At 36.2% G+C, this 14,679-nt stretch overlaps 1 protein-coding gene across 11 annotated transcripts in view; it reads left to right on the plus strand.

Annotated features, from left to right (window-relative positions):
• Window positions 1–14,679, plus strand: part of MEE13 (myosin heavy chain-like protein) — a 34,638-nt gene that overhangs the window by 18,916 nt on the left and 1,043 nt on the right. For 8 of the 11 annotated variants that reach the window (XM_088853796.1, XM_088853800.1, XM_088853801.1 and 5 more), the window contains 7 exons: window positions 8,781–8,849; window positions 8,965–9,021; window positions 9,109–9,366; window positions 9,859–9,945; window positions 10,146–10,256; window positions 10,364–10,434; window positions 14,088–14,306. In XM_088853796.1, the coding sequence (XP_088709922.1) occupies window positions 8,781–8,849; window positions 8,965–9,021; window positions 9,109–9,366; window positions 9,859–9,945; window positions 10,146–10,256; window positions 10,364–10,434; window positions 14,088–14,306 (872 nt within the window). Of the gene's footprint in view, window positions 1–8,780; window positions 8,850–8,964; window positions 9,030–9,108; window positions 9,367–9,858; window positions 9,946–10,145; window positions 10,257–10,363; window positions 10,435–10,595; window positions 10,684–14,087; window positions 14,307–14,679 lie in introns of those variants that run through there. The other 3 variants (XM_088853803.1, XM_088853804.1, XR_016045858.1) reach the window with 2 other exon arrangements.

Below are 14,679 nucleotides of genomic sequence, written 5' to 3' on the forward strand. Positions count from 1 at the left end.
AACTTTTACTATCTTAGTAATACAATGTTAACAGTTCTAAAAAAAAAGAAAATCAATTTTCTGAATTTATTTTAATCAGAGAAGAAAATAAAATATTTAAAGGTTTTATAAAATTCATATTCATATTTTAAAAGTTTATTTAGGGTGTGGGGGCCCATTGGGACTTTGGGTCCACCGCATGCTGCAAGCCCATTTTGTGTATGTCTGTGTGGGGGGAGGGGGGCGTGGGGCCCACATGGCTCTCTGTTTGGGAGGCGCCCGACTCCCTTTTTCTTTCCTTTTTTGTGTGGCTTGTGTGTTGAGCCACCTTCTTGAATGAGAAAACTCATTCCTTTTAATCATGATGGCTGATCTAATGAATGAATGATTGAGATCTCTTCACTTTATAGGTCTCCATGATTGAAGATCAAAATCGTAGACCCCAAAACCCTAGCATCTACACACCTTAAACTCTCTTTCTCTCACAAAATCCAAGCGGTAGCCACAACCCACTTTGTCTTGCTTTCTCTCTCTGTTTCTCTCTCATTAGTTAGGGGTTGAACTAATAGAACCTAGAAACCCTAAGGGGGGGCATACCCAAGCCACAAGGGTGGCACACCCCTAGCTTGTGTGCATTGAGATTTGCTCATGTAATGAGCATTAATCAAAGTCCTATCCCATGTCATACTCTCAAGAGGTTTTGCCTAGGCTTTCCGAGTTATGAGATGGGGCTAGACCGAGATCCCGTGCGTCATTGATGGAGGAGACCCGGTGTGGGGTATATAAAGTCCTTAGGGATAATTTTAGGCAAGGTATTTGGTAATTCTAATTGCTCTGTGGTTCTGGATTCTTCATGCATTGTATTTTGTATGGTTGTACAGAATTGTAATGGTATGCAACAGAAGATCCTAGATTTTATTAAGGTATATTTTATGAATAAAGTTATATTCTTGGACACTTGTTAAGTGTTATTGCTGTTATGAATAAAAGCAAGAAAAGAAAATTTTACCTGTATATACTTGGCTAGATCATATAGTCATTCTTTCATTGGTATCAGAGTCAGGTTTCTTGTTGCCATATTTTTTTTTTTGTTTTTTCTGTTTTTGGTGAATTTTGAATCATAAACTTGAGAGCCAATGACTTTGTGGTTAAGTGATACACCTCTGTAAGAATTATTGACATTTTACCTACACCTAAAGGTACTCTGCAGATTAAGGTATTTTTGTACTGTTTTGGTGTACTTATATGAACTACAGGATGACTTATTTTTCTTGGGTATAACCAAGTGATAAATTGTGTTTTTAAGTGTAGTATCTTCCAGCAAAATTTCAGTTGGAGATCTTGTGGGGATTGAGAGTTATGGACTCATCATTGAGAGATGCCAATTCTGATTCAGCAAAATTCAGGAATTGAATACTATGTTTCGTGAATTTTCCATCGAGTAAATATATTTATTGTTGGGGAATATCTAATTGTACTTCATCCAGATTGAGTCTAATTTCAAACCAAAATAATTTCATGGAGAAAACCCTTGTGATATGAAAGATATGGTTATTTTATTGAAGGGTGCTCAAGTATTGCTTTTTGCAATGAAGACTATTTCTGTGACGTGAATGTCATGATTTAATATCCCTTCTTAATAGAATGTTTTGAAGCCCACACTGAGCTATATTTCTATTTTGAGTCTATTTTTTAACAAAAAATTTGATAGAGAAACTCCATGGGCACTATGAGAATATAATTTTATTGCAGAAGGGTCATCATGAGTTTCTGTAGTTTAATCTTGTTTATTGTGACGCGAATGTCACTTATTTATTTCCCTGCTAAAAAATATTAAATGAGATTTACGCCATAATGTTGAGTTGTGGTTTTGAGTCTAGTTTTCGACTAAAAAAGTTTGAGGAAGAAACTCTTCGTGGATTAAGAGAAAAGATTATTTTATTAAGGGATGTTCATCCTGATTTTCTATTAAATGAACTATGTTGTGATATGAGTGTCACCAGTTCATATACTCACTGAATGGTATAAATTCGGGCTTGTCTTGAGAATAATTTTAATTTTATGAGCCTATTTTCAGACTCAAAAAGTTTGACAGAGAAACTCCTTTTGATTTCATAGAAATTCTGTTTTTATCAGAGGATGCTCACTTTCTTTTCTGTAGCAAATCCAAAGGTGTGGCATGTTAAGTCACTAATTGATTCTCATTGATTGGAAAACTTTAAGGTGCATTTTGAGTCCTTTATGTGTTATGTGTCTACTTAAAGATAATAAAATTTTAGAGAGAGGTCATGAAAGATTGAGGAATTTTGAAGCCATATGTGTGGTGTGCTCGGCCCAGAAACTGCAGAAAATTAAAGTGAAGAATACATGATGTACTTGTAAAAGGCATATTCGGATTAAATCCACAAAACGAATCATAAAATCCATCTATAATTTTATCCAAACCAAAAACACAAGTAAAGGATGATTATCAAAAACCCAACAAAATATCCATAATGGATTTTCTTGGCAATTTGGAGAGCCTAAGATGAGATCCTCATCACGTGCAACACACCACCATATCACTCGACATTATCGAGAGGACAGAACACCAAAACCAGGTTCTATCAGAACAAGCAAATGGGTGCAACACTCCCTTTGCTACATATTGAATGAGCCATATCCATCTCTCGTATTTGATACTTAAGCCATAGATTTTAATCATAACACCAAAACCCCATCTTCATGTATTTTACTACCTTAAGTAGTTAACACTAGTACAAGAAGGTACATATATCTAAGGTTATTTAAAACTGGCTCCTTCACACTTGCTTCGCACCTATCAACTAATATCTTTACTCTCCATATATAAATATAAAAGCAGCCAACATGTAATAATAATAATAATAATAATAATAAAATTAATAAGGTTGACCCAAAAGGCTATAAGTTATTGAATCCTCTTTCCCTATATATAATGTGGGATAGATTTCATACTTCAAATTGTAGATGTGGTACCGGGCCTTTCTTGATCCTTGCTTTTGCTTGTTGATGAATGTTTATGGTCCTGGACGAGCACATAATTGATGGAGAATCACTTGGTCATCATTTGCACATGTTAGTGAAGTATCCAATTCTTTGGCCCTTGGATTCTCTCTTACTCGTACCGTGAATAAATACTCTTTGTCCATGCCATCACTCCAAAGGTCATGAATTTGATTTTGCCCCTGGTCTTAGAGTATCTAGGCTTCAACCAAGTCTCTCAAGTCTCAACACATCCCTTCATTACTCGACATGAAGAGAAAACAAGGTGCCTTTTACATGTATTGCATTTACTTTGTCTTTTTGCAGTTTCCCGAGTGAGCACCCTTCACATAGGTTGTCATCATCATCATCATTACATAGGGTGTCATATCTCCCGAATATCGTATGACCTCTCTTTGAAGTTTTTATTATCATAAATCATACTCATGGCACACTATAAAATTTAGAATGGGCTTGGGAAAGGCATCTAATCAAGGGAGTACAAAAACATGACTTAACATGTCACACCTTTCAATTTATTGTATAATAGAAGATGAGCATCCCTTGATGAAAATATGATTTATATCAATTCACAAGGAGTTTATCTCTACAACTCTTTGACTATGAAAGTAGACTCAAAAATACAAAATAATGCTCAGTGCTAGCCCTAACTCACTAAATTGTGTGATTCTACAAATTGGTGATATTCACGTCGCAATATAGTTCATACAACAGAAATTAGGACGATCATCCCTCAATAAAATAATCGTTTATTTCAATCCACGGAGAGTTTCTTCCTCAAACTTTTTTGTTGAAAACTAGACCCAAAATCACAACTCAAAATCATGATGTCAATCCCAATTAATGTTTCTCAACAGGGAAATAAATAAGGGACATTCACGTCTCAGTAAAACATATCAGGCTGCAGCAATTAAAGATGACCCTTTTCCAATAAAATAATCTTTTCTCTTAATGCCCATGGAGTTTCTCTCTCAAGTTTTTTTTGTTAGAAAAATAGACTCAAAATAGCAATATCATGACTCAGTGTTGGCTTCAAAACATTATATTAGGAAGGAATATAAAATCATGACTTTTACGTCACTGAAATAGTCTCCGTTGCAGAAAAAGCTTTTGAGCACTCTTCAATAAAATAACCATATCTTTCAAACCACAATGGTTTTCTCCATGAAGTTATTTTTGTTTAAAACTAGACCCAATTTGGGTAAATTACCGTCAGATAATCCCCAAAAATAAAAGTATTTAGTTCGTGGAAAAATTTGTGGAACGTAGTACATAGTTCCTGGATTTTGCAGGATCAGAACTAGCATCCCTCAATGATGAGTTCATAACTCTCAATCCCCACATGATCTCCCTTTGAAATTTTGCTGAGAGATACTACTCTTAGAAATGCAAAATAGAAATAGGGTATGCTCAATAAAAGTACTTCATCCTTTGGTTCACATCAGTGTACCAAAACATCACAAAAAACCCTAATCTACAAAGTGCCTCTCGGTTTTGGAAACACGCCAATAATTCTTTCAGAGGTGTATCACTTGACCACAAAAGCCATTGGCGTCTTATTCGAAACTCAACAAAAGAATAGAAAAAATAAAAAGGAATATGGCAGCAAGAAATTTAGCTCTGATACCAATAAAATTAGAACTATGTGACTCGGGAAAGTAAGTAAATTTCTTTTCTTTTTCTTTATTTTCACCACCTGGATCACTTCGAAGTGTCCAAGTACAATATATGAATCAATAAAACAACGCAGAATACCAAGGACTTTCACTTACTTGCCATCAAAATAAAAGCTCAGTTATAATATAAATTTGAAAATTACTTGACACTATGAATGAATTCAAGAAAGCATTAAATAGAGTAATACCAAAAACCTTACCTCAGGTTACCCACAAAGACTTCGTACACCCCACGCCAGGTGTCCTCCATCAGTGGCGCATGGGATCTTAGTTTAACCTTGTCTTATAACTTGGGAAGCCTAGGCAAAATCTCTTGAGAGCATGACATGGTATAAGGCTTCGATTAAGGTTTAACACATGAGAAAATCTCAATGCACATAGGCTAGAGTGTGGCCCTTTTTAGCTTGGGCGTGCCCCTCTTAGGGTTCTACCTTCTACAATTAAACCCTACGCTAAGTTGAAAGTGAAAGAGAGAGATAGAGAGGGGCGTGCCTGCCTTAGAGTTCAGAGAGAGAGAGCGAGGGAGGCTTATCAAAAGATGTAGAGAAAAGGACCCCCATAGAGAGTGTTTCTAATATAAAGGTTAGAATTTTTGCGTTTAGAGTTTTGTTATCATTATGAGACTCAATCTTGACCTCTAATCATTCATTAGATTAGCCATCATGATTAAAATGAATGAGGTGGAACCATATCCTTCAGTTTTCATAATTCTATTTCTATCAAATATTGTGTAGAGGAAATACTATTTTTTTGCAAATCAATTTCAATTAATCTCTACATTTTCCTATTTGAAATCAATCAAATTATTTATATAACACTGTCCTTTTTTTATCCAGTCAAGAGGGAGGTTTAGCACACAAGCCACACAAAAAGGAAAGAAGAAGGGAGTGGGGTGCCTCACACATGGATAACCATGTGGGCCCCACGCCCCCACTAGTAGGCTTATTTATGGTGGGCCCAAAATCCCAATGGGCCCCCACACCCTATGTTATATTTTAGAATAATAAAAAGATTTTTATAAATCTTTTGAATATTCTATTTTCCTCTTTGAAATAAATAAAGCCCGAAAACTGATTTTTTTTATAATGTTAAATTTTCTTATTTAAAATTATTTTTTAATGAAATAAAATAACCAAAGAAGTCTAAAAATTCATTTTAATTATTAAAATTATAATTAAAACATAATTAAACATATTAAAGAAAATTTGATGGGAATTTGATGTAGGGAAAAAAATAATTAAAGTAAAAACAATAACAAAGGTGAGAAAATTTACCCTCTCTCAAGGTTCACAAGGGATTTCACCCCCAATGAGAGAATATACCATCGCTCAAGGTCTTCAAGGGAATTTACCCCAAAAACGATCTTTTCACAAGACCAAATTTTACTCAATTTCAATATTTGATCATTCTCTGATTACAATTAAGGGAGATCTCCCTTTAAATAGGCTAAAAAAGAAGATAAACAATAATTAAATAAAGACCTCTCTCTGCACGGACTTTCCCTATTTTATCTCTCCTCCATATTTTCTCTCTTTTAACCTCACGTGCCAAATAGATTTGCTTCTAAATAGATAGCCCACGTTTTACCTAGTGAAAGCCTCCCCCTAAAGGCAAAACGTTGCCTACTGTTGAAAAGTTAAACACCCCCTATATTAACCTTATCCTATTTATATTCCTCTTTTTTAGAAACTAATCAACCCAATTCATCAATATCACATCACACACAAAATCCTGCCTCCTCCCAAACTAACTTGACTTATCCTAGGGCAATTTTTATTCCTAAAATTAAAATAAAATAAAAATTAAATCCCAATTTTATTTGCATCAGAATTGGTTCCAAAGAGTTTGGAATATAACAAATATATTGAGGACTCCATCCTTGTTTAAAACCGAATCTCACTCCACCTTTTCAAACTGATCCAATAGTTCCCATGACCTACAACCCTTCCCAGGGTTCATGATTAGAATCAAAGTTAGCCAATAAATGCAAGAGACACGATCCTAGTCCTTAGATTATAGATCCCTCCATAAGGACAAGTCCAGGCCTTATTCCAGCACTATGTTACACTGGTCCTTCCAACACAGTCAATGTTGCAGGGAGTCGTCTCTTTGGCACGTGTATAAAACATACACCCTCATCTAGAGGGCCTCTTCCCGGACAACTATCTAGTGTATGTGTCGTGTGATGGTAATGATGAGGATTTTGGCCCTTGTCCTCTTTGGCCACCCATTACACACAGGGGTTACATCCAGTCCCTTGACCAACCGCCTTGGGTACAACTCCAACCTCATCAAGGGTTAATCTCACATCGAATCCTTATCGTTGTGCACAAATGCCCAAGGCTACGAGTTTTAGACATCACCTTGAGCCATAACTAGTTAAAGCATAGGTGAGTCTCGACACTAATAATGCCTCACATTCCAATCTGGACCACACTCCCACTGGAATGAACATATCACTATATATGATTTCATTACATGCTCCCATAAGGCCTTTAAATGGCCCTAACATCTCCCACCTGGTCTTTGAAGACCTTATAATTTCGCCCTCACACTCTCATCCCCCATTACAATCTCTCTCTCAAGTATTTTTCACTTATTTTCTCTCGTGCTCATTACATAACCTGGCGAACTCTTTCGCCATCCATCCTTACACTAAGGATTCATGAATGTAGCCTCAGTGGGAGTCATGAAGCCTCTCTCTCTGCTGCTTGGATCTCGTCCAAAAGGTGACCATAGTCCATCCTTATGTCCTTAATATTAGCATTACGAATCATGGACTCGTTGTCGTAGAATATCTTCATGCACCTTCATCACATGAGGTCGTATCTCTGCAGCTCAAAGAAGTTCTTTAATCATAATACTTCCTTTTGTAGCCAGACAACCAATACCACATATTTGGGTTCCATGGTGGACAACATTAGAGTATGTTGTTTCAACTGCTTCAGTAGATATTCCCACTGGAATGTTAAGTTATTTGGATACCTTTGAGAATTTATAATTGTATACCTGTATGTCTGAATATCCAAGCATCCTAGAAGAGCCGTGGGATTGCAACAACTCCCACTCAAACAAAATACGTATAACACTCATTGTCTCAACATGCTCATTCCTGTGCCATGAGGTACTATAGCAAGTCTCATGCCAAAATGACTCGATGCTCATAGTCTTGCAATGTGCAATCCTTTTTCGTTTCTAGCCAAGAATATACAGTTATATATAATGTATAAATTTTTTAGCTGAATATACTTGGCTATGTGATATAGCCAAGTGAAGATCCTAGGTCATATTAGGGTGTATTTTATGGATAAAGTTGTCTTGTTAGATACTTGTAAGTGTTCTAGCTGGTATGAATAAAAAAAAAACAAAGAGAAATTTTAATTGTATATACTTGGCTGGATCAGATATTGTATATAATTTATAAAATATATAATATATATTATTAACATATATTTATAGGGTTTTGTTAGGCTACACTACTCGGTGGTGTAGACCCTTAAAGTCCTCAACATTTTGGACACTTAAATACCCTTGAATTGTAATACAAATTTTTTCAAGTAGGGGCATTTTTGGTCATTTAGAAGGGGTTGAAGGGATATTTATATAAGAAAATAGTGGCATTCTATTAGTAGTTAAAAAACAATTAATGCATCTTGTGGGTGATGTCACACACCATATTGGTGATGTCATTGTCCATTATTGTTAATAAATGTTTTTATTTCTATTAGGATTTTCTACTTTACCCTTGTCTAATTACTTAAAATACCCCTAGACAAAAAGTTACTACACTATAGGATAAGGGTATCTAAAAATGTTGGATTTTAAGGGTATACACCACCAAGTGGTGTAGCCTAACAAAACCCATATTTATAAACTATATACTGTTAATATATATATATATATTATATGATAGCCTCCCAGTTTGGGAGCTTCTAGAACCGTAGACTCCCAGCTACCCTACCCTACCCCCCAAAACAACCCAAGCCCCTACCCCCCCCTCTCTCTTCTTCTCTCCTCCCCCATGTGACTCAGCTGAGTCCCGAGCAAAGTCGCTGTTTGTTCAACGTTGTTTAGTTATTCTGACTCTGTATTTATGTGCAGGCTTCTCTTGAAGAAGAATTAAAAACATTGAGAGACTCATTGGCGAATTTTAATAAAGAACAGCAGGAGGTATACTCATGCACATTGTCGAGGGAAATTGTGGATTCAATTTGAGAGTGTCAAGAGTGTAATTGTTAACTTTGATGGCAGTAACAGAGATAAAATTCTTGTCTTTTTCACGCAGAGATGCAAATCTGAAGAAACACTAAGGAGGAGTATGTCCTTGCTCGAAGAAAAACGTGTAAGAATGTAAATATCTTCAAGCAAGTTTATGCCTTTTTTGCTTGTGTTTCTTGGTCAATATGTATGTAATTTGTATGAAACACAGGCTCTTTTGGAGGAGAGAACAAGGAAAGGATTATCAATGTTGCATCATTTTCATGTCCAGAGTAGAGGCGAAATTATAAGTTTATTGGAACAAGAAAAGATTCACTTGAAAACACTGGTGGAAGATTTTTTCAAAAGGACAACCAAACTTTGCATGATAAATGGGGCTGGAGAACTTCAGAGAAATGGACAGACTGATGATATTGAATGCCGAGATGTCCATATTACTAGTTATGTTGATCCCAGCAATGTAATGGAGGTTTGCTTCCTAAATCTCAAAAGACTTGACTTGCTCTTTTAGGAAATTTTTGATAAGAAACTGTCAGTTTATGCTTTATTTTCATTAGAGGGATTGTAAATCAGGTGCTTGAGACAAGCAGTAAATGAAGCATGTTGAACTTATTTAACGATGATATTTATGATGAAAATGGCAAAAGAATATTAAAAGTTTCATCATCTAATATTCTAAGTCATTAGGGCCTTCCTATTAAGCTTATTATAGCTGCCATCTTCATATATCTTACGTAGAACACAGAAGATGTTCTCTGATCATTTGACCTACAAAAGTAGCTTTTCTTTTGTGAGAATGGGATTTGAGCCTGCAGTGATGATAGGAGACTAAGGCGTTCAAATTTATAAGCTTCCCATATTTCCATATAATCAATCATCAATATGCAATTCAAATAGAGGTCTAATATTTATAATATTTTTGAGAACTTCAATATAAGCTGAAATCCTGATTCTGTTTCAGGAAAGTGACAGTTCTGCTTCACCAAGATTTTATGTAGAAGGGAAGGATGACATCTCAAGTGCCCTTGCTCAAGCTTTGCAAGAGAAGGTTGTTTTCTTTTCTCTGTTTGTCTGTGTAAATAATAAATGCCTGTGCGATCTCAATCTTATGATTGAATCTAACAAATCCAGAAATTATCAAATAACCTAGTTTTCATTATTAATTCTGTTGATTGTTTAGATGGTCTATTTAGTGCTTAAAGGTCTATGTTGAATGTTGATTCAACTATTTTATCGGCTCTTCTACAGGTTGCTACACTTTTACTCCTATCACAAGAGGAAGAGAGACATTTATTAGAGAAGAATGTCAATGCTGCTCTTGAGAAGAAGTTAGGGGAACTCCAGAAGATGTTATATCAAGTAATTCTTGCGGGCTTGTTTAACTTTGCATATTAAGTTTTATATGGAGCAGATCATGCTTCTCCCTGTGATTACATTATGTTATATTATTGTCATTTGTTGTATAGGTTACAAATGAAAAGGTGGAGGCTCTTATGGAATTGGCGCAACTGAGACAAGAGCACCAAATGTTGCAAGCGTATGCATTTCTTTGACCTGAATTAGAAAATAGAATAAATGATGCTTTATTTTCCCTTCAATACTCTCTTAAATGATTTTTGGTTTTATGTCTATTAGATTCACTTAATCAATTTCCTTTGTATTGAATACCTAAAATGAAGTGATATTTTATGTCAACAGGAAGTGAGAATAAAATGCTTTCACTGCTGACAATTTTTGTAACCAGAAAACCACTTATGATGGATAAAATATGGTGGGATGAAACTCTTTGAAGTTTGATTTACGAGAAGTTGTTTCTTATTATTTTTAGTTTTTAAATTTCCTGAAATGTTGAGGTTTACTTGAAATGTTTATATAAGAAAACTTCGATGCTTTCATGAAGTGTTTAAAGTCTTGGGCTTGGGCATGGCCTGGCTGAGTCAGCCCATAAAGTATGAAAAATTGTAATAATCTATTAATAGTTACAGAAAATGTAGAATATGATGAAATGAAAAAAATTCAGAACAATATTATTTATATTCTAAGAAAAAATAGAAAATTCATAGAACAGGGGATTCTAATTGTCAGAGTGCGAGTTCTTCATTCAATGGTCCATATTGGAGTACATAACAGTAATAATTTTCATAGGAGCAATTAAAATTAGAAATATACATGTCAAGGTACTCAGTCTACAGCTAATATGAATGGTAGGGAGGCTCATAGTTATCTTGATCATGGTCATCCTGACTATCTCTATAGAATGACTCTCTCAACTAGGAACTTGGGTAGCCCAGCCTTCCTAACCCAAAATCAGCAGGGCTACTCTAGCCTTGTGCTCCCCCACCTCACTGCTCGTGCTCACTCTTAAGGCCCTTTGTATGGTTCGGTGGCCTCATCATTGTCATCCATCTTCACCTCCACCTTACCCTTGCTCATCAACTTGTGCACCTCCTCCAAACTCATGCCTCTTAGGTTCCACCGTCCTCGTCTTCCTCTTCCATGAGGCCCAACTCTTCTTCTAGTAGCCTATGATTGAGAAGTGGCTCCTCCACTTCCACCAACCACTCCATAGTTGGATCCTCTAGGAATATGTGATTCAAGTTAAAAGGGTCTTTGTCCTTAATTTCTCTCCTCAGCATCAGCTTTCAGAGGTTCAAGTTGTAGTAGATGTAGACCAGCTTGTGTGAACCTCTAGAAATTATTCCAGATTCACTCTCACCTGTAGAGTAACATGTTTTGCTGACCATTTGATCACAATATTTCGTTGGTAGCAAACTCCATTACCATGTAGTTCCCACCACTACGCTGAAAAAGGAAGAAGTACTCGTAAGAAAGGTGTAGAACAACAATAAAGGAATGAATAGTTCCTTGGGAACTTGAGAACTCACCTAGATCCAGCTAAGTGTGGGATTTCCTAGCAAGGTTTGTTGTGAATTCCCACGTGCATCCATATATGGAGAAAGCTAAGAAAAAAGTCGAGGTTTCATGATTCTAAAATTTGGATCACCCAATCATAAATGCCTTAAGCTAGGGAAACTTCACAAAAAATGGTTTCTTACCTCCTCAAGAGCTTCAATGTGCTTCCTTCCATCTCTCAGAAATATCTGTGTGTTGTTTCACCTCCTCCCTGATCTCGTGATGAGTTGATTGTATTGGGGGATAGAAGTATATGTGGGTTAAGAAAAAAATCTAGATGGCACATCCATTTAAAACAAGATCCCATGTTTGATTACATGAAACCTCATCAATCGCAAACCATATTTGAAATTACAAAATCCAAATTAAATGTCAAAACCGTTTACACAATACATGTATGGGTCAGTGCAACGAGTTATTTCATCAGTCATCGATTGTGTCACATACTTTAGATGGATAATATATATGGCTTCAAGGATCTGCTTTGCTTGATCAATTATTTCATGCAAGAACCCCATAATGGGCTTTATATTGGAATTTGCCATCTTGAAAATTGCTGGTAGAGGATTTGTAGCTCCTATGTTCTATTTGCAACTACCCCAGAGCTTGGCTATCCATTATCTCTTTAACTTCCCTTGTGGCATTGGTCCTTAATAAATGGGCATTTACCAATTGCTCTGAAGCAACCATCTTTTTAAGCCCTAATTGCACCTCAATATCGAATTGATGACGAGAACGAATTAATCATGTGATGGTAGCCTAATCAGCTCTCTCCCCTCTGAGCTGCCTTATCGAAGCTAGGATCTATGAGGGGTTGTATATGAATTTAGTAATGGTCTTCCCATTCTCAACATATACTCTCCCCTACTTCATCATCTTCAAAGCCTTTTTTCCCAACTAATTGGGGTCGGCTACACGAATTTTGGTCCGCCATTCTGCTCTATTAGTGATCATACTCTTAGTGAGATCATAGGTCCACATATCTTTTTTTACTACTTCAACCCATGTCCTTTTGGGCCCAGCCCTTACCCTTTTTAAGCCTTTCGCTTGAACTATTTGGGGTTATGCTTCGGATCAACAAGATGTGATGTTTGCTGAAGCTTTTTTGTAACTTGAAATTTGGTTTTCATGATATCTTTAACTTGCGACTTTGGTCGGTCTTTTGCAAATCATATTTATCAATTTGATCGAGGAATAAAATATGATCCTCGAGATGAAACTTTGGGGCTTAAAATTTCCAATTGGCTGAATATGCCAAGTTTTTTGGCCAAAATGAAGTACCAAAAAAAAAAAAGAAAGAAAAAGAAAGAAAAGGTTGGACACTGTGAGTTCAGGTCGACTCAACCAGGGTGGGGAACTCAGCCAAGTTCGACCAAGAATCAGCCGGGTCACTACGGGTACCAAGCCTGTTCTTTACCTGGGTCCTGAGACTAACAATTTGGGACCCTCCAAAACTGGCAGGGGTCTAATTCCAAGTGACTCAGACGATCCCATGCTGCAGTCATTGTGTTTTCAAGCACTGTGTGAAACCATTCTCTTGTGAGTTGCCCTTGTGGGCATGTGTTTGGAGGTCTCTCTTTTGTTGTATAAGCTCACAATAATATGCTATATTACAAAAAAAAAGAACTGTACAATGATTACAATTTTGTCACTGTGGACCTGATACTGGATCATTTATGCTGTTCTACCTTGATTTGATCATACCATCATCATCATCTTCAAAGCCTTTTCTCAAACTCTTTGGGGTTGGCTAGACGAATCGTGGTCTGCCATTCTGCTCTATCAGGGACCATATCCTAAGTGAGGCCATAAGTTCCCATATCTTTGATCATATATTGAACAAAAATGCCCTGATTAGGAGAACTTTTGGCCAATTATCGTATCCATTCAACTGAAAAACAACTTGAGGTCTTGAATCCTAGAATGCTTGAAAAATATTCTGTGCAATAATGTCTTCTTTCTGTGCATCATTCCTATTATTCGAATGCTAGTAGGCCTTTGAATGCTCACTATTAAGTACCAACTGATTCTCAACGTCTATCCTTCTTTGAAAAAGCATCTACTGTCAGGTATCAAGGTTCAAAGTTTGTCCGGAACCATTTCATAAATCTCATTGTGAGAAAGATGTTAGGATTTGTAGTTTACTTTTACTGGTATCAGTACTTGGTATATTTGAACAATGTAAATTTTTTTTTTAATTTCGAGTCTGACTGAATATGGTTTGTTTATCAAAAAGCATATAATGCACTTAGTGTGTTTTTATCACAAATGTTACAGGACTATCGGCCATGGGACAAAACAATATCATCCTTTTGGTTGGCCGGGTGTAAAAAACATCATTGCTCATGAAAGAGATGGAAGATTAAAGAGCTTGCTTAAGAGAACATATCTGAAGCGCTGGATGGGTGAAGTAGATATTCATGGAAATCAAGCTAATGTTTTCAAGAATGATGATGGCAGCACCCGCACCCCTAAAAATGCTGTCGATATCGCAAGGTAAAAATGCGTTACAAAGCTATTTAAAGTACAACTTCACAGCTTGCTGGAAAATAGTGACATGGTTAAATGCTGACTGAAAGAAATTTACATGGTTAACAAACAATACAAAAAACAAAGAAACACAAGTTACATTGTTAACTGCTCTTTCTGAGGGTCTCATATGCCACTCCAAATTCACGAGTATGCATGAGCCTTGGCGAATTGGCTCAAGAGCACTTTCCTGTGGATTTACAAACCACCTCATTTGCTTGTGAACTTGCTTTGTAGATGGAAAATGCCACTCTCATACATTGATATGATAAGGATGGAACAAGTAAGCCATTCTCTGTTTTGCTTGCAAAATGTTAGCTGACAATGTCTCTTTAGCTGA

Source organism: Amborella trichopoda, chromosome 12 (assembly GCF_054954075.1).
Source record: "Amborella trichopoda isolate Santa Cruz 75 chromosome 12, AtrichopodaSantaCruz75HAP2 v2.0, whole genome shotgun sequence".
Taxonomy (NCBI): domain Eukaryota; kingdom Viridiplantae; phylum Streptophyta; class Magnoliopsida; order Amborellales; family Amborellaceae; genus Amborella; species Amborella trichopoda.